This window comes from Ogataea parapolymorpha, chromosome VI, assembly GCF_000187245.1.
Source record: "Ogataea parapolymorpha DL-1 chromosome VI, whole genome shotgun sequence".
Taxonomy (NCBI): Eukaryota; Fungi; Ascomycota; class Pichiomycetes; order Pichiales; family Pichiaceae; genus Ogataea; species Ogataea parapolymorpha.
This window is the reverse complement of record NC_027861.1, coordinates 662,688-680,170: the sequence shown is the minus strand read 5'-3', so window position 1 is coordinate 680,170 and position 17,483 is coordinate 662,688. Positions and strand designations below refer to the sequence as shown.

Below are 17,483 nucleotides of genomic sequence, written 5' to 3'. Positions count from 1 at the left end.
TATGATCCGATACGGTGCCCTCGCCCGCGCACGGCCGCTCCAATTGGCCGTGCAGACACGCAGCATCATGAACAGACAACAGAAAGAGGAGCAGCGGTTTAAGGAACATATGGAGGCGCAGCGAAGAAAACGTAAGTGGTCGACCTATATCACATCCTCAGTTGCCGTGCTTTTAGCAACCTCCGGCATACTATACATCTGGCAGCCGTGGAACCCTTTCAGTACAGAGGTGAGCCGTCACTTGCGCAAGGGTCTGTGGCTAGAGACCAGCAAGAACATCGATTACTTAAAAGCGTTGGAACACTATCAGGACGCCCTCAGGCAGTGCAGAAAGGAGGAAATGGATAATTTGGATCCACGGTACACGGGCATAGTCTTGAAAATAGCAGAGATGTACGAGAAGCTGCAGATGGTGGACAGACAGCGCGAGGTGTACCAGCGTCTTAGCGACTTTCTTTTTGCCAAGCTGGTCAACGATGAGGTGCCTGAAGAGTGGAAGGACAAGGTGATTCAGCGAGACCTGGTGGTGGCCACGCGATTGGCAACGCTCGCTCCCGCGGGCCAGACGAAGCGTGTGATGCAGGAATTATGGGAGCGGATGGGTTACGCGGAACAGCAGACTGTTGCCAAATTCCCAGTGCTACATGTTCGCGGCGAGCTCGATATTCTGGAGGTGTTGCAGCTAGACTCGTGGTCTGCGAAAAAAAAATTTATAGAGCAGCATCTGCCACAGGCAAAGAAATTCCTGAGCCAATGGAGCATTGAATGGCCATGCTACATGGAAGACCTTGTGCGGGCGCGCGATTTGTACGCGACGTTGGCGATGTTCACTGCGCCGGGGGACGTGGCTGTGAAAGTGTTGCAGTCGAACATTTTTTTCATGAAGATCTCGGGGCTGGAGCCAATCAAGATGAGCACGGCGCTGCTGAACCTGGCGTCTGCGTACTACTTCAAGAGCGAGCAGCACGACTCCCGGATTGGGCTGGTCGGGAACACAGACACGCTGGAGAAACAGATGTTTGTGGAGCACGAAAAAACGGAGGCCCAGAAGGCGCGCGACATGAGCGCACGGCTGTACCGCACGATCATCAGCCGGTACCAGGGCGAGGACGAAGACTCGCATGTGTGTCAGGCGATGTCGCTTTATTCGCTGGGGGTGTTGAATAAGGGCCAGAAGGAGGCAGAGACGTATTTCAGCCGGGCACGAGAGGTGGCTGCCGAATACGGGCTGGTGCAGGTGATCGATAAAATCGACAACGAGACGCTGCTCCCAACACCATTACAGCAGGTCTAAAACATATACTTTGCTATATTACTTACTGCGAGGTCATGACCTGCCAGACTCTAATCACATTGTCAGTGTAACCAGAGAACAAGTTCTGGCCGTCGTGGGACCAAGCAAGGGAAATACACTCTGGAGTCTTACCCTCGGCAACCTCAGGCTTGAGCTCCTCCTTCAAAGTTCTCTCCTGCAGGTTGTAGATCTTGATGGAGCTGGCAGTGGCAACACAGAGCCAGTATCTGTTTGGCGAGAAGGCCAGGGCGTTAATCTCGTCACCGGCTTGCAGAGTGTACAGAGTCTTCTTCTTGGAGCTCATCTCCCACAGGATGATGGCACCGTCCTTTCCACCAGAAGCACACAGAGATCCGTCTGGGGAGATGGTGATGCAGGAAACGTAACCGTTGTGGCCAACAAAGTCGGCAGCCAGGGTGTAGTCTCTCAAGTCCCAAGCCTAGAATAGTTAGTAAACCAATGAAAAACCCGGTGATCAGAGATCTTGGTGATATTTTTTGTGTCTCATTCGGTTGCCCGTCTGAAGTAGCAAATATGTGATACATCATGTCACCGGGTGATAAAATATTCAACTTACCTTAACAAGTTTGTCAGAACCGGCAGAAATAACAGTAGCGGCCTTGGCTTCGTCGGTTGGAGAAGATGGAGAGAATCTCACAGCGTTGACCCAGTCGGTGTGGGACTCCAAGGTGGCCATACATTGACCAAGAGAGTTCCAGACCTTGACGGTCTTGTCTCTGGAGGCAGACACAATCTGTCTCGAGTTGGCGGCAATGGAAACAGACAAAACGTCTCCCTTGTGTCCAACAAATCTAACAACAGATTCGCCGGTATCGAGCTTCCAGAGTCTCAAGGTCTTGTCCCAGGAGGCAGAGATGGCGTACAGTCCGTCTGGAGAGATGGCACAGTCTTGGACAATGTGCGAGTGGCCCTTCAGAGCCTTCTTGGCAACACCGTAGTTGTTCTCGTCTCTAGTCAATTGCCAGGTGATCAGGGTCTTGTCTCTGGAGGCAGAAAGGAGCAAATCTGGGTTAGCTGGAGAGGTAGCAAGGGAGGTCACCCATCCGTTGTGGCCGTGCAGGGTTCCTCTGAGCACTAGAACTTCGACAACTTCGTCAGCCATATTGTGGTTATATGAAGAATTGAATATAAAATTTTCAATTTTTCAAGGTTAGCCCCAGGCCACCTACAGAGGTGCGAGGGTGCATCTGTGACTGCTAACGTCGATAAAATCAATTATAAAATCAATCTGTACGCGGTTGCTGCTTACCGGTGCACGGGTGAATGTCGGGAAGGGACGTTTCGTACATACAATCCAGACTCGACTCGCTCCAAGAGGTCGATGTCCGGCTCGTGTCGATGCTGGACAACTTGTCGACGACGCTCGAACTGCTCAAGAGCCACAAACAGGCCGGTGTTGCGAACGAGGCCGAGTTCAAGACCGCCGCTTCTGGCTTCTACTCTGACCTCAGCCACGCTGCTGTCAGTCTAAGCAAAGAGGTGAAAACCATCAACAACAAGATCACGTCGCAAACTGGCGAGCTCGACCTCTTGCCCGTCCAGATAAATAAAAAATCTGTCTGGGTGAACGACGCCAAGCTCAGAGAGGAAATACAGTATTTGGACCAGCTGGCAGACTTCAAAAGCATCGAGGTTCCGCCGGACGAGCCCGAGAAGCTTGAGGAATCGCCCCAGGAAGACAAAAAAGTCCCAGAAACTATCGACTTAGACGATATCGACATGAACGACGCAAATACATGACACTACCGCTTTCCTATAAAATAGCCAACGAGCCCGGCAAGCAGAACAGCCAACACCGTGGCTAGCTCGTTGTAGCGCACCCTTCTGATGCTGGGCAGCCTGTAGACAAACATCAGCCAGTTACTCTTGGCTTTGGAGTACGGAGCATATCTGTCTTTCAGTGCTACCTCGTACCAATACGGCTGTTTCAAAACCACCTTTTTGTGTGTAAACGCCTCGATCGAGTACTTTCCGTGGTAATTGCCTGTTCCAGACGTCCCAACGCCCCCAAACGGACACGTATGGATGCCGGCATGCACCAGTGTTTCGTTGACCAAAAGAGCTCCCGACCGGATCCTGTCCACCAATTGGACCTCTTCCTGCCTGTCAGAAAATATGTACGTGGCCAATGGGGTGTCGTGGTATTTCTGAATAGTCTGCACTGCTTCTTCCAGCGACGAGTACCTGAGAACCGGCAAAATAGGGCCAAATATCTCGGACTCCATCAGCGGGTCGTCCCAATCGACGTCCGTGACCACCGTTGGGGCCAGAAAATTTGTTTCCGGGTCTTGCGCGCCCCCAAACAGCAGCTTACCGCGTGTTTTCTCTAGCAGACCTACCAGACGATTGAATGAGCTGCTGTTGACCAGATGCGTATAATCTGTTGTTTCTGAGACCTGGTACGTTTTTTGTAGCACAGCCAACATTTCTGCCACCACTTTGTCGTACACGGAGTCCTGGACGAGCAGGTAGTCCGGCGACACGCAGACCTGGCCCGCGTTGCAAAACTTGCCCCAGAAAAGTCTGGCAAGTGCTGTTTGGATGTCTGAGCAGCCGGAGGTGATGAATGCTGGCGATTTTCCGCCCAGCTCCAACAGCGTCGGAGTCAGCGACTCGGCCGCCTTGGCGTGTACAATCTTCCCCACCTCGGTAGAGCCCGTGAATACGATCTTGTCGTATTTCTGCTCAAGCACCGTCTGGGCCTCTTCTAGACCGCCACTAACGACCACCAATATTTCCGGATCCAGAGCCTCGGCGAGAAGACGAGACAGCACTCTGCAGAATTCAGGACATCTGTCGCCCGGCAGTTTGAGCACAACGTTGTTGCCGGCTGCAATTGCGCCTGCCAGCGGGCTCAGGGCAAGCAGCAGCGGGAAATTGAACGGCGACATCACTAGAATTGTGCCCAACGGCTCCTTCTCGATCTTGCACGAAGCGACGCTGAACGCGACAGGCATTGCGTCGGGAGTTTCCGGAGCAAGCAGCGACGAGAGGTTGCCAGCCAGATAGGCAAGCTCGCCCAGCAGCGGGCCAAACTCGGCAATCAGCGTCTCCTGGGGCGAACGGTGGAAATCGTGGAGTAGAGCCAAAACGATGCTGTCCTGGTGTTTCTGGAGCGCATCTTTTAGGGAGAGCAGCTGCGCCTTTACAAAGGCGTGCGACTTGCGCGGACGAGCAGTGAAATTAAGCCGGAGTTTGTTCACGGCCTCGGGAATTTCTCCTAGAGCAACTAGAGACATTATTTTAAGATTAAAAATAAATTCGCTCCATACATTATTTTACCTTATCAAAAATATATGGTCCATATCATCTCTTGAAAAGTTCGCGTATCAGTCGCTCTTTCTCGTCCTCAGCCCAGTCGCGGCCCTTGCGCCGGCTCGCACGATCGGCAAGTCTACTGTTGAAGAGCACCAGCAGATAGATGGCGATTAGCGAAAGCACCAGAAATAGAACAGAAAGCAGCGAAATAATCCAATACTCGTTGTGCTGCACAAATTGGGTCCAGCCCCTGCTCTCATCGTGGTCCGGCTCCATATCGCTCACAAGGAAGATCTCATCTTCCAGGTACTTAACAACGACCAGAAACTTGCGTCCCACGAACGCCGTCTCGACGCCGAAATGCACTAGCTGGAAATAGAGCAACCGCACGTTCACCAGCTGGCCACCCCTGTAGTCGTATACCTTGTTGTTGATCTGGACCGGCTCCATCGGGACGTAGTCAACAGACCGGCTGTTGCTGCGGAACCAGCCACAATCGCTCTGTGGAAGGTTTTTTGCCGAACTTAAATTGTAGATAAGCTCCTGGTGCAGAATGTTGCTCAACTTGCGGTCTCCGTCGTATTTCTTTACCATGATTTCCAGACGGCCAAAGACGTCACGTCGTTGCGTAGTGGACCCGTCGTTGTCCTCCAGTGTGTAGGTGTTGAGAAATACGTTGATATGGTCATTTTCGTACGAGTCGAAACTGATGAGCAACTCTTCTGCCAAAGCCTGATCCGAGTCGCCGCTCTCCTCCGGCACCTGCGCAGAAACCACACTGCCCAGTAGTAAGGTTAGCCAAATACACCACAACATATGGCCAGAAAATGCGTTCTTGTTCTACACTTTTTGAAACGACAAGAAGCTGCGAACGCCTTGTCGATAAGGCCGTGTCTTATATAAGACCTTTTTAACTTTTTTTTCCCTACATGTAAATTTCCCAATTTGGGTCAGCTCCTGTGGCTGCGAGCCCAATCTATCTATCCTGAAATATGACCGACGCAGTGTGCAGCTCAGCTTAGGTCGAAATCGTCGATCTTGTTCTTGTACTTTAGCACATTGTGCTTGATCTTGGAACTGTCCGTCCACTGCAAGTAGTCCTCCATGTTTCTCGTCACCAGGAACGCCGGGTCGGTGATCACATCAGGCCCAACTCGCACATGGCCCTGCTCCACAAATTTGACCGCGTCCGAGATGGTCTCGGCCATCTTGAACCGGCACATCACTACACCGATCCGCCTCCTGCAGAAAGAGCTGACGGTCACCTTGTTTTCCAGGTCCGATATCTTGCTTTTCGTCGCCAGAATTCCCATAGCGTACAACTTGTCTAGAAGCAGCTGTTCGTGCTTGATTCTGAACGGATCGTTGGGCTGTAGAAGGGCGAGCTTGTGTGCAATTTTTCTGATGTTTCCGCATATCTTATTGTACTTGTGGTAGTCCTCTCTATTCTGTACGTGGTATGTTCGCATCACCTGCGTGTCTCTATGTCCCTGGTCCTGCTTCCATTCCAAAAAGTCGACCTTTTTGAGCAGACGTTGCTCGTGGTGCTTTAGCTTCCTGACCATGATATAATATATTTTCTCTAAATTTTTTTTTTCACCCATACACCAAACAAAGCTGGTTTCCAAAATACTCAAATTTTATCACCATGTCTTTTGTTCGGCGGTTCTCCAGCCTCAGACCCGTGCTCTCTCACATCGGCTCGGCGCCCGTTGTGATACCGCCACAGGTGGAATTCGAGTTCATGGACCTGCTCGTCCCGAAATTCGTGCCCAAAGGAGCCAAGTCTCTGAGACTCGACAGAGTGGTCACGGTGAAGGGACCTAAGGGAAAAATCGATCTTGCGCTGCCAGAGTTCGTCCAAGTGCAAAGCTCTGGAGGCAGGGCTACCGTTTCTGTGAAAAAGCCAGAAGACAAGCTCCAGAAACAGCTCTGGGGAACCATGCGCGCTCTACTCAACAACGGCGTCGTTGGTGTCACCGAGGGACACACCTCTACACTGAAACTCCAGGGAACCGGTTACCGTGCCATGTTGGAGGATGTGGACGGTGTCAAGTGGGTCAAGATGAAGATTGGAAAGTGCGATTTGCAGGGACTCCCGATTCCTGACGGCATCACGGTCACAGCTCCTACGCAGACCCTTTTGATTTTGGAAGGCTGTGACAAGCAGCAGCTGAATCTCTTCGCAGCCAGTCTGAGAAACATGCATCCTCCAGAGAGATACAAGGGTAAGGGAGTGTATTTGAACGGCGAAACCATCAAGCTGAAGGACAAGAAGGTCAAATAGTGACTTCTCTACGTAGCGGACTGTACATAGACGATAAAGCGAAGAAACACACCAGAAATGCACAACCGCGTTGTGCGTGCCACTTAATATTTCATGGTTGCATGGGCTCTAGAATTTCCAATTTTATCGCGAAATAATTTAATTCAGTTATAATGAATGTCGACTCAGGCACCCCACAATATTGGAGCCAGTACCAGCTTTCCGACAACATCGAGGCGCACGAGTCTTTCCCAACGCCTCTGTCGCGGGGCAGCACCGACCAGACAGAGTATAAGAGCCCTCAGGTGCTCGACAGACAGATTTTGCAGCAGCAGCAATTCCAGAATAACGGTACCCACCACGGCTACGTCTCTCCCTTGACCGAGGAGCACAATCGGTCGTTTGCAGACAGCTGCGACAAGGCGGAGGAGTCGATTCGAAAAGACGTGGGTGACGGACTCTGGCAGGAAGTGTTCTCTGGCACCACAAAGAAGTCCAAGCGACTGGGCTCATCCGCTAGCAGCGAGTCCTCGAATACGAACAAGCCACTGTCTGAGGAGGCGCTTCTGGCCGAGAAGCGCAAGGCCCAAAACCGTGCAGCGCAGAGAGCATTTCGCGAGCGAAAGGAAATTAAGCTCAAAGAGCTCTCCGCTAAATTGAGCCAGTCGGAAGGCGAAAGACAGCGACTTCTTCAGGAGATAGAGCAGTTGAAACAGAAAAACACGCTGCTGGGCATTGAAAATGAGATGCTCCAGAAAATGGAGACACCAGCGTTACCGAAAGGCCACTCGTCGACGCGGGGGCAGTACGATTTTCCTCAGACCAGAGAAGATTTCATCAAGTCGGTGGTGGACGTGCGGACGTCGGCCCCTGAAGCGCCTGCGGCCGGAGTCCCGCACTCGATGGTGGACGGTGTTCCGTATAGCATCCAGGCGTACAACCACAACAACGAAAAAGTGCTTACCGTGGCTGCTGTGTGGGACTATTTGAACGAAATAGCATCCGAAAAGGATATAAATCTGGACATCCCAGGAATCATCAGCCAGCTGAGAGGCGCCGAAGTGTGCCACGGACACGGCCCAGCATATCCCGTGTCGGTGGTGAACGCGGTGGTGGAGAAAAATACAGAGTTTCTGATCTGATATGTACATTGATTTGATAGCTATTTATCCTGCAATATATGCGAACCATACTTTTTCAGAGCGTCTCTGATCTGAACGTACGACCCATTCGAGCCAGAAACACATCCCTTGACAAGTATGTATCCCTTTTCGGCATTCACGTCCAGAACCTCGAGGTTGAATATCGTGTTCCACTCGTCTCCCAGATGTCCAGCCATCTTCTTACCCGGCAGCACTCTGGCAGGCGTGGTGTTCATACCTGTGGAACCAGCGCTTCTGTGGGCCAGAGACGTACCGTGCGTGGCCGGAAGACCCGAAAAGTTCCATCTTTTCATCACACCAGAAAACCCTTTACCTTTGGTTTTCGAGATAACGTCCACGAACTGTCCTGGCTTGAAATGATCTGCTTTCAACTGCGAGCCAACGGGAACAAGGCCGTTCTCATCCTTGACCTCAAATTCAAACAGAGTCTCTTTGGGCGACACCTTGGCGTTTCTATAGTGTCCCAACATGGCCTTTGTCTGGTTTTTTAGCTTGTGTCCGTATCCAACCTGCACAGCATAGTAGCCGTTTTTGTCGACAGTCTTGTTGTAAACAACCTCCACCTGGTCAATTTCCAAGACCGTGGCGGGGACACGGTCACCGTTTCTGCTGTAGAACTGCGTCATGCCGCGCTTGACGCCAATCAGACCCGGTCTGTCGAGGAGTCTTTTGCGCAGTCTTTTGGCCTCTGGGCTCTTGAAGGGGAGCGGGGCCACACTTTTGAGGGCTGGAACAGCCATCGGCGAGATCAGCTGTCTTTTCGACACGGCCGGCAGCGCAGCTGTCGAGTTCAGCCGCCTAAGAATTAGACTGTACATGTGCGTTGATGGAAAACTTTTTGGTTTTTTGGCTCTAAAAAATGTTTTTTTCCAGCTTACATAATAAATACACTATCCATCTTATTAGAATGTTCGACTACTTACCTAGTAAGGAGTGTATGGGTACGCACATCTCTTGGCAAGCTTCTTCACCGGAGCAACGTCTTTAGACTCACCAGGAATAACGTCCCTCTTGCTGACATCGTTCTTTCTGAGCTCTTCCACTTCGTTTGGATCCTCTCCTTCGTATCCCTCCATGCCTGGCTTGATCTCGCCCTTTCCGTTGTTTTTCCAGGATCCTCCAAAGTGGTGGTGAACGTAGCAGTATTTTCCGCAATTGTTCTCCTTGTCCTCTCTGAAGGAGGCCCTTGGATAAATGACCACGTCGTCGATCATCACAGGAGCTCTTAAACCAGCAAAGAATCTCCACGAAATCACGTCTCCTTCTCCGGTCTCAGGGCCATAGAGCTCTCCCGCAATGTCTCTTTGGTGGTCTATGTCGACAATCGTTGGGCTTGGGATCGAGTTCAGGTGCGCATAGATAGTGTCTGTCCACACAACAGGACCGGTCCACACCATGATATCCACGGAAGCACATCTATCGACGCCTTTGAAATCTTTGTAGTAAGCCTGCAGTTTGTCGTTCTTCTTGGCCTGGAAAGTGGTTTCGACGATCTTTGCAATCAGCTTTCTCAAAATAGGATGTTTTGCCTTGGCCTTGAATGTCCACTGCTCAAACTGGATTCTTCTGGTCATGTAGTGCTCCCAGTTCTCCACGTTGATGTCCTCCTCGACGGCAACCACAAATCCCACATTTCTATCAGAGTCGAACCACGTGTCGACTGGCTTTTGCAGGTCTGTGTCGATGTCTGCGTAGACACCGCCGTTCAGGAAAATCAGCAGGTATCTAGCGAAGTCGGACCGGATGATTTTGTTTGGCAACATCTCGAACGCCTCGAGCACCTCAGGAACGGTGTCTTTGAACCGGATTCTCAAAATCTCTAAGATCTCGTCGTCAGTCAGCAGGTTGTATTTGTAGGTTGGGTTCTCATTTTTCCACTTGTTCACTAGCTCCTTGTGAGGGAAGTCTGGGTCGGTGGAAGGCACCTTCCACATCTGCCAGATGCTCTTCTCGATTCTTCTGGCACTGTTGTCATATGGGAAGAACTTGGCCAGTCTCTCTGCAGTGACTGCCGCGTCGTACGGGTTGGCACCGCGGAATTTTGGATTTAGCTTGTAGAAGTTGTTGAGATATTCCGAAACGATCTTGTCCTCCGTGTTGATAGACCAGCTGGTGGAGAATTTGAACAGAATCAGACCCAGCAGCAACCCCACAAAAATGGACAGTTTTTTAAACTTTGGAGACGTCGACGATGTCGAGTTGATGCCTCTGTAAGGCGATGCTTTGCTCATATCACTAAGAGAATGTGGCGGCGAGTTTCAGTCGAATATTAGGCAAACTCGGATCTTGTAAAAAAGAGAAAGATACTGCGAATCTTTCCTGCAATTTTGAATGTTCTCGTAGCAATCCAAAGCAAAAATGTATTACAAAAAGCTGATCGTAGCCGAGTTTATAAAAAAGCTTTCTGTTTAGTTGTCTATTTTTTTTTCGTTCTGTAGATCTTTTCGTGTGCTAAGGCGGACGCGAAGTGTTAATTAAGAATGTCGGAACATTGCAAAATGAGCGGATTTTGTGCGCCGAATCGATAATAGACACTTCAACAACTCCTGATACATATTATCAATCCATCAGGCTCATTTTCCGCCTAAATGGGCGTTACCCCTTAACTCATGTTTCACGTCGATCGACGCATGGACTAAGCGTCGAAATATGTGTTTTTTTTCATCTACTTGTCTAGCTTCTTATTTCCCTTATGTTCAAGAAATTCTCTAAAGAAGACGTCCACACCCGGTCAAACGTCAAGTCTTCCGTGCAGCGTGGCCTCAAAACGAGGTTTGTGGAGCAATATCCCGGCTTTGAGCCCATCATCGACGAGCTCGTGCCCAAGAAGTCCACCGTTCAGCACTATAAATGCGAGGACAAAATCCAGCTCTACTTAGTCGATGGAGAGGTGCTGTTTTACCAGAAATTCGACGAATTGCTGCCATCACTCAAGCTCGTGCACAAATATCCTACTCTGTTCCCTAGAGTCCAGGTCGACAGGGGAGCGATCAAATTTGTGCTCTCGGGAGCCAATATTATGTGTCCTGGATTGACCTCCAAAGGAGGCTGGCTGCCGGAGGAGAATATTCCAAAGGACACCACTGTGGTGGTCTACGCCGAAGGGAAGGAGCATGCGTTGGCCGTGGGCAAGCTGCTGATGAGCACGGACGAAATTAAGAGCGTCAACAAAGACATTGGTATTGAGCTGTATCACTACCTTGGGGACGGGCTGTGGAATTTCCGTGAATAGCTGTAATGAGATATGAATGGTAATTTAATTGTAGCCGACTTTTTGGAGTTATTTGTAGCTTATTTTCAGAAATATTTGTTATTAATTTATTGCATGGTTTCTGACAACTACGGGATAGTTGTGGATTCCGGGTCTTCAGGCTCGCGGATCCAGATATACAAATGGAAAGACCCTGCTGGTCTTCAGAACGAGTCCAAGGACCCAGCCATTTTGTCATCTGTGCCCCAGATTGTGCAGGAAGACAAGTGGACCTACAAAATCGACAAGGGGCTTTCAACGTTTGCGGATCATCCTGAGGACGTGTGGGAGGACCATTTCGAACCTCTGATCAAATACGCTGAGCAGATCGTTCCAGAAGACAAGCTGGCATCTACGCCCATCTTTGTTCAGGCCACAGCAGGAATGCGACTTGTTCCTGAGAAACAGCGTGAAAAGGTGCTGAAAAACGTGTGCAAGGCGCTGAAGGAGGAGACACATTTCCAGATAGATAAATGCGACGATCACGTGCAGGTGATTGACGGCGAGACAGAGGGTTTATATGGCTGGATCGGACTCAACTATCTGAAGGGAAAGCTGAATCAGTACGATCCAAAAGTCCCTATCTCTGACCACGACTCCTATGGGTTTATGGATATGGGTGGAGCGTCCACGCAGATAGCATTTGTTCCCTCAAATGCAGTGGAATTGGAGCAGCACAAAAATGATCTGTACGAGGTGAGTTTGAGAAATGTGAATGGAGAAATACAGCGCTGGCCTGTGTTTGTGTCCACATGGCTGGGATTTGGAGCCAACGAAGCCCGCAAGAGACATCTGAAGAATCTAATTACGGCTCTTCCCGAAGGCGTGAACTACGACAAGGATGGAGACAGCACGTACGATATTTTTGATCCATGTTCTCCCAAAAACATGCAGATCAAACAGGAGCTGAACGGCATCACTTACGAGATTACCGGTCTGGGAGACTACAAAACGTGTATGAAACACGTTTACCCGCTTTTGCTGAAACACCTGCCCTGTAAGGAAGATCCGTGTCTCTTCAACGGGGTGCACGCACCTACCATCGATTTCGAGAAAGACAAGTTTATCGGAGTGAGCGAGTACTGGTACACTGCCAACGATGTGTTCCACATGGGAGGAGCTTATAATTTCAAGAAGTTTGAGGAGAGACTGAAAGAGTTCTGCGAGCAGGATTGGGAGCAAATTGAGCTGAACTTTAAGAACAAACAGTACGGAAGCAACATTCCAGAAGCCATCCTCAGAGACTCGTGTTTCAAGGCAAGTTGGGTGGTCAACGTGCTTCATGAGGGCTTCGGGCTGCCGAGAATAGGGTTTGAGACTGGCGATCTGTCTGAAGAGGAAGTGGAAAAGCTCAACAAGCAAGACACTGAGCATATTCCGTTTCAGAGTGCAAACCAGATTGACGGAGCAGATCTCTCGTGGACACTGGGAAAGATTGTTCTCTATGCCTCGTCGCAAGTACCGTCCAACGATGGTGTTCCTGTTGGTGTGCTGCCGGGAGAAAGTGCACAGACCGCGATCGGCAGTGCGGTCAAACCCACACCCAGCGTTGCCGCAACGGACTCGCTTAATGGCTATTTTGCAATGATGGTCGGGGTTTTGTTATTGGCATTTTTAGGGTACGGCTTCTTTACCAAGAAGTTCACGCATTCTAAGTTTCTCCCGAGGAAAGCACTCAATGGAGTCCAGGCGAGTTCAATTAGAAGATTCCAACAACAATGCTCCAACAAAATCAGCTCCAAGCTGAAGTCGTTCAGACACGCATCTATGGTCGCCGATGAGGAGGCGACTATGTACGAGGACCAACTTACGCCGAAGCTGCCAAAACGCGCTTCTTCCGCCTCGATTCCGCAAAATGCCAATTTTCACACGCTCAGAACACGCTCTACACTGAACCTCTCCGACATCCAGTCAGAAGTTCCTCAATTTGCGCGGTCCACGTCTGCAAACTCGTTACCTGGCAAGATCGGATCGAGCGCTCAGCTCGACAAACAGGGGCTGCATTTTGACTTCATGAGCAAAAAATACAACAAATACGTCAACCGGTCTACTTCACCAAACAGAGGTGTTCCATTCCCGCAGGCTCTGGGCCTGTCGAGCGGGTCGCAGGTGGAGCTCAAGACATCAATCAAAAGTAAAGCCAGCGACTAGGAGCTGGCCGATCGACGCGATCGACGCGATAAATGATATAAAAAAAATTCAAGGAAAAAAAAATTTTAGATCTATATAAATTCTAGGACTCAGGGATGCGTGTGAAAAAGCCGACCTCCAAGAGAACTACCACCCGCATGCGGGAGGGTATCAAGAAGAAGGCTGCTGCGCAGAGGAGAAAGGAGAGAAAGCACGCAAAGAAGGACCCTACCTGGAAATCGAGACATAAAAAAGACCTAGGAATCCCTGCAAGCTTCCCCTACAAAGATCAAATTATCACCCATATTGAAACCACGAAGAGAATTGAGCAGGAAGAGAGAGAAAAGCAGAAACTGTTGAAGAAGACTGAAACTACGCACGACGAGGAAATGATGAGCGAGGATGACGAGGAGCAGGAAGATGGAGGCAACCATCTGGCAGCACTGCTGGAATCCGCCGAAAAAGCTGCCGAGGAGTTTTCTGGACAAGGGGACATCGAACCAATGGAAGAGGAAGAGCTTGAGGTGAACGAGTACGAGATCACGCTGAGTGACGACGAAGAGTACACAAGCCAGCAGGAGAAGTCCAGAAAGCAGTTTGACAAAATTTTCAAGTCTGTGGTCGAGGCATCGGACGTGGTGTTGTATGTCTTGGATGCACGGGATCCAGAGGGAACACGTTCGCGAAAAGTGGAGGAGGCGGTGTTACAGAATTCAGGAAAGAGACTGATTTTTGTGGTGAACAAGGTTGACCTGATTCCAGACGAGAACTTGAAGTCCTGGCTGGAGTATCTGAAACAGTCTTTCCCTACCATTCCTCTGAAGGCAAGCAATACAGCCACCAACGCCCAATCGTTCAACCGGAAGCTGACGCAAGCAGCCTCAGCCGCGACTCTTTTGCAGGCTCTGAAATCGTACTCGCAAAAATCGAACTTGAAAAGAGCCGTTGTGGTGGGCGTTATTGGATACCCTAACGTTGGAAAATCGTCCGTGATAAACGCATTGACGTCGAGACATGGCGGATCGTCGTCTGTGTGTCCCGTTGGAAACCAGGCGGGAGTGACAACCTCGCTCAGAGAGGTGAAGATCGATAATAAGCTCAAGATCCTCGATTCTCCGGGAATTGTGTTCCCTGACTCGAAGAAAAAGAGCAAGGCCCAGCAGGAGGCCGAGCTGATTCTTCTTAATGCCATTCCACCACGACAGATTACCGACCCAGTGCCTGCAGTGACGCTGTTGCTCAAGAGGCTGGCTAAGAACTCGCAGATGGCTGAAAGTTTCAAGAATCTGTACCAGCTGCCTCCTTTGCCGTCGCATGACTTAAACGAGTTCACGAAACAGGTGCTGATTCATGTGGCGAGAAAACAGGGCCGTCTCGGTAAGTTTGGTGTGCCTAATTTACATGCTGCCGGACTAACCATTCTCAACGACTGGAGAGACGGCAAAATCATCGGTTGGACTGTTCCAAAGCCTCGCGAAGAAGCCAAGAACATCAGCAGCGTCAGCAGTCTCTCTGCTCCGGCCAAGGTGGAACAGACTACGATTGTCAAAGACTGGGCCAAAGAGTTCGACCTGGACACGCTATTCGCGGAGGTCGGAGTCTAAGCGTGTAATCCCTCAGTATGAATACATTAGAGTGACTATAAACTTAAGCCTGGGAAGCCAAGAAAGCCTTGATAGCGGATGGGTTAGCACCGATAATTCTCTTCACCTCCTTGCCGTCCTTGAGGAAGAGAATAGTTGGCATGGAAGTGACGTCGTACTGAGAGGCGATTTCAGGCAGCTCATCAACGTCGACCTTGTAGAAGTCGAAGCTGCTGTATTCGGCAGAAAACTTCTCCAGCATTGGAGCGATCATCTTACATGGACCACACCAAGTAGCAAAGAAGTCAACAACCACGAGATTGGACACGGAGGTGGCTTGCTTGAATTCGTCGGCGGATTGGATAACCTTCATTTTGTGTGCTGTGTTTGGATCTGTAGCAGATGCGGTATTCGTAGATAAAATCTTATTCACTAGGAATACAAGTGTAATAAGTATCAGAAAACTTAACATTCAAATTTTGCCGTTGGCGGACACCATAGAAATATATAGGGAGGCGCGAATTTTAGTTAGTCAGCAAATATTTGTAATACGTAGCGGGTGGCCAGACAGCGAGAAAAAAGGATGCGAATTTGCGCAGCCCGAGCGAAGTCTGGATTAGTAAGGCCATGTAGAAGCAACTAGACAAATCACCTGTTGGGGCTCATGCGAGCACGGCTCGGCTTCTTCCGGGTAAGTTTGGTACTCAGCGTGCGTTACCCAAATTGGTTTTTCAATAAAATAAAAAAAAGGCAATTAGTCCAGATAATCGATAGAATTGTATTTAGCAAACTGGTTTTGTCTAAAGCAATATAGTTAGTGCGCCCGTGCCTTTTATCATAGGTTATCAGACTTTAAGCCGTGCACGGTGTAAGTCTGGAAGAAGTTGTATTTAGGCGGTCGAAAAGAAGCAGACATATATCTTTTGACAGGCATTATATCCAAACAAAATAGGATAGTGTCAAAGAACGCAACATCAGTTGGCGCTCTACAAGTGGCTTTTTGGAAATAAAAGAAGATACTAGTTTGGCCAGTTTCAAGCGGAATACCCGGTTTCTCCTGCTCGTTCAAAAGCAGGATAAGTCAAATTTTTTGCGGAGAATATTCCAATACCTTTCCTTCTGGACACCGAGCCTAATAGAGTTTCGCACTGCATCATTAAGTGCGTGAGAGCTGTTATGTCGTTTTTGTCGGCTTTATTCTGCTGTTTTGATAATCAGGAAACAGAGAGACGGGAGACTGTCGTGGCATATCCGAAGCTTTCGGCAACGCAATCTAATTTACAGAAAGCATTGAACAACAAACCATCTAATACACAGCTGTCGAAAAAATCGATGAATGCGCCAACTACTGACCGTCCCAGGCAACCCACTGCTCAGGACGCCAATGCGCATGATCCAAACGAGCACGCCACGTTGAAGCAAAACGCAGTGACGGAAATCACCGATTTGAAGGATTATACAGACAGTTCGAAAGACGACGACACGCTAAACCAAATTGCGGAGGCTCCGGACCACCAGACCCAGGCACTACAGAAACAGGCAGTTCCTCGGTCTATGGATCCGCTGCCGACCACAAATCCCTCATCTGACGTGTCTGAAGCAAGCGACTTAATAGAAGATGAGGAGGAAGACGCGGTTTCCAACGAGGAGGAGCTTGACGAGGATCAACTAGCTGACTTGGATCTCACCAGAATACAAACGGATCAGGTGGTGGCTGCGTCGGGATGGCTGCTAGACCCGCCTCCTTCCCATTTACAAGGCAGAAAATGTCTTGTGCTTGACCTGGATGAGACGCTTGTGCACTCTTCTTTCAAGTACATTCGACATTCAGACTTTGTGATTCCGGTGGAGATTGAAAACCAGATGCACAACGTCTACGTGATCAAGCGGCCAGGTGTTGACGAGTTTCTCAAGAGATGCGGAGAGCTGTATGAAGTAGTTGTGTTCACCGCATCTGTGTCACGTTACGGCGATCCTTTGCTGGACATTCTGGACGTGCACAAGTCTGTCCACCACAGGCTTTTCCGGGAGAGTTGCTACAATTACCAAGGAAATTACATCAAGAATCTATCCCAGATGGGAAGGCCATTGAAAGACCTCATCATCATTGACAACTCGCCAGCGTCGTACATTTTCCATCCTCAGCACTCGATTCCGATCTCCAGCTGGTTCAGTGACACTCACGACTGCGAGCTCACGGACTTGCTGCCCTTTTTGGAAGATCTCGCCAACAAGGAGGTCGACGACGTGTCTCTTGTTCTGGATGTGAATTTGTGAGGCTAAGAGGAGCTGGGCTCTTCTCATACATAGATGTATACTAATTTCATCATACTTACCATGCCATGCGGTGCAAGGGTGTGTCTCGTACATGAAAATCCCTGTCGAAACAAATTCCAGATTCCAGGCTGGGCCCTGCGCTCCTCTGGGCGGGCAGGCATAATTTTAGGGCGAGTCACTAATCTATTGTTTTCTTCATAGGGATGCCACAAAGATAAAATTGGGTCTGCAAATTCTTGAA

General features: G+C 49.7%; 15 protein-coding genes across 15 annotated transcripts; 8 read left to right on the top strand and 7 right to left on the bottom strand.

Moving 5' to 3' along the window:
• Position 1: 1 nt before the first annotated feature.
• On the top strand, positions 2-1,294 carry HPODL_01498 (uncharacterized protein; the record flags this gene model as incomplete). The annotated part of the gene is made up of 1 exon (XM_014078009.1): positions 2-1,294. One exon carries the CDS (start codon positions 2-4, stop codon positions 1,292-1,294), a length of 1,293 nt encoding a protein of 430 aa, XP_013933484.1.
• A 22-nt stretch (positions 1,295-1,316) lies between these two features.
• Positions 1,317-2,417, bottom strand: HPODL_01497 (Guanine nucleotide-binding protein subunit beta-like protein; the record flags this gene model as incomplete). The annotated part of the gene is made up of 2 exons (XM_014078008.1): positions 1,317-1,733; positions 1,872-2,417. The coding sequence occupies 2 exons, from the start codon at positions 2,415-2,417 to the stop codon at positions 1,317-1,319; spliced, it is 963 nt and encodes a 320-aa protein (XP_013933483.1).
• A 161-nt stretch (positions 2,418-2,578) lies between these two features.
• HPODL_01496 (Mediator of RNA polymerase II transcription subunit 11) lies at positions 2,579-3,055 on the top strand (the record flags this gene model as incomplete). The annotated part of the gene is made up of 1 exon (XM_014078007.1): positions 2,579-3,055. One exon carries the CDS (start codon positions 2,579-2,581, stop codon positions 3,053-3,055), a length of 477 nt encoding a protein of 158 aa, XP_013933482.1.
• A 2-nt stretch (positions 3,056-3,057) lies between these two features.
• On the bottom strand, positions 3,058-4,554 carry HPODL_01495 (putative fatty aldehyde dehydrogenase; the record flags this gene model as incomplete). Its single annotated transcript, XM_014078006.1, has 1 exon — positions 3,058-4,554. The coding sequence occupies one exon, from the start codon at positions 4,552-4,554 to the stop codon at positions 3,058-3,060; it is 1,497 nt and encodes a 498-aa protein (XP_013933481.1).
• A 67-nt stretch (positions 4,555-4,621) lies between these two features.
• On the bottom strand, positions 4,622-5,389 carry HPODL_01494 (uncharacterized protein; the record flags this gene model as incomplete). The annotated part of the gene is made up of 1 exon (XM_014078005.1): positions 4,622-5,389. The coding sequence occupies one exon, from the start codon at positions 5,387-5,389 to the stop codon at positions 4,622-4,624; it is 768 nt and encodes a 255-aa protein (XP_013933480.1).
• A 197-nt stretch (positions 5,390-5,586) lies between these two features.
• On the bottom strand, positions 5,587-6,138 carry HPODL_01493 (U3 small nucleolar ribonucleoprotein IMP3; the record flags this gene model as incomplete). Its single annotated transcript, XM_014078004.1, has 1 exon — positions 5,587-6,138. The coding sequence occupies one exon, from the start codon at positions 6,136-6,138 to the stop codon at positions 5,587-5,589; it is 552 nt and encodes a 183-aa protein (XP_013933479.1).
• Positions 6,139-6,221: 83 nt separating this feature from the next.
• Positions 6,222-6,860, top strand: HPODL_01492 (54S ribosomal protein L6, mitochondrial; the record flags this gene model as incomplete). Its single annotated transcript, XM_014078003.1, has 1 exon — positions 6,222-6,860. The coding sequence occupies one exon, from the start codon at positions 6,222-6,224 to the stop codon at positions 6,858-6,860; it is 639 nt and encodes a 212-aa protein (XP_013933478.1).
• A 152-nt stretch (positions 6,861-7,012) lies between these two features.
• Positions 7,013-7,981, top strand: HPODL_01491 (uncharacterized protein; the record flags this gene model as incomplete). Its single annotated transcript, XM_014078002.1, has 1 exon — positions 7,013-7,981. The coding sequence occupies one exon, from the start codon at positions 7,013-7,015 to the stop codon at positions 7,979-7,981; it is 969 nt and encodes a 322-aa protein (XP_013933477.1).
• Positions 7,982-8,001: 20 nt separating this feature from the next.
• On the bottom strand, positions 8,002-8,820 carry HPODL_01490 (54S ribosomal protein L9, mitochondrial; the record flags this gene model as incomplete). The annotated part of the gene is made up of 1 exon (XM_014078001.1): positions 8,002-8,820. One exon carries the CDS (start codon positions 8,818-8,820, stop codon positions 8,002-8,004), a length of 819 nt encoding a protein of 272 aa, XP_013933476.1.
• Positions 8,821-8,925: 105 nt separating this feature from the next.
• HPODL_01489 (alpha 1,6-mannosyltransferase) lies at positions 8,926-10,233 on the bottom strand (the record flags this gene model as incomplete). The annotated part of the gene is made up of 1 exon (XM_014078000.1): positions 8,926-10,233. One exon carries the CDS (start codon positions 10,231-10,233, stop codon positions 8,926-8,928), a length of 1,308 nt encoding a protein of 435 aa, XP_013933475.1.
• Positions 10,234-10,694: 461 nt separating this feature from the next.
• On the top strand, positions 10,695-11,234 carry HPODL_01488 (Translation machinery-associated protein 20; the record flags this gene model as incomplete). The annotated part of the gene is made up of 1 exon (XM_014077999.1): positions 10,695-11,234. One exon carries the CDS (start codon positions 10,695-10,697, stop codon positions 11,232-11,234), a length of 540 nt encoding a protein of 179 aa, XP_013933474.1.
• Positions 11,235-11,327: 93 nt separating this feature from the next.
• HPODL_01487 (Apyrase with wide substrate specificity) lies at positions 11,328-13,403 on the top strand (the record flags this gene model as incomplete). The annotated part of the gene is made up of 1 exon (XM_014077998.1): positions 11,328-13,403. The coding sequence occupies one exon, from the start codon at positions 11,328-11,330 to the stop codon at positions 13,401-13,403; it is 2,076 nt and encodes a 691-aa protein (XP_013933473.1).
• Positions 13,404-13,498: 95 nt separating this feature from the next.
• On the top strand, positions 13,499-14,986 carry HPODL_01486 (Nuclear GTP-binding protein NUG1; the record flags this gene model as incomplete). The annotated part of the gene is made up of 1 exon (XM_014077997.1): positions 13,499-14,986. One exon carries the CDS (start codon positions 13,499-13,501, stop codon positions 14,984-14,986), a length of 1,488 nt encoding a protein of 495 aa, XP_013933472.1.
• A 43-nt stretch (positions 14,987-15,029) lies between these two features.
• Positions 15,030-15,338, bottom strand: HPODL_01485 (Thioredoxin-1; the record flags this gene model as incomplete). Its single annotated transcript, XM_014077996.1, has 1 exon — positions 15,030-15,338. The coding sequence occupies one exon, from the start codon at positions 15,336-15,338 to the stop codon at positions 15,030-15,032; it is 309 nt and encodes a 102-aa protein (XP_013933471.1).
• Positions 15,339-16,141: 803 nt separating this feature from the next.
• HPODL_01484 (Plasma membrane associated protein phosphatase involved in the general stress response) lies at positions 16,142-17,242 on the top strand (the record flags this gene model as incomplete). The annotated part of the gene is made up of 1 exon (XM_014077995.1): positions 16,142-17,242. One exon carries the CDS (start codon positions 16,142-16,144, stop codon positions 17,240-17,242), a length of 1,101 nt encoding a protein of 366 aa, XP_013933470.1.
• Between the last annotated feature and the right edge of the window lie 241 nt (positions 17,243-17,483).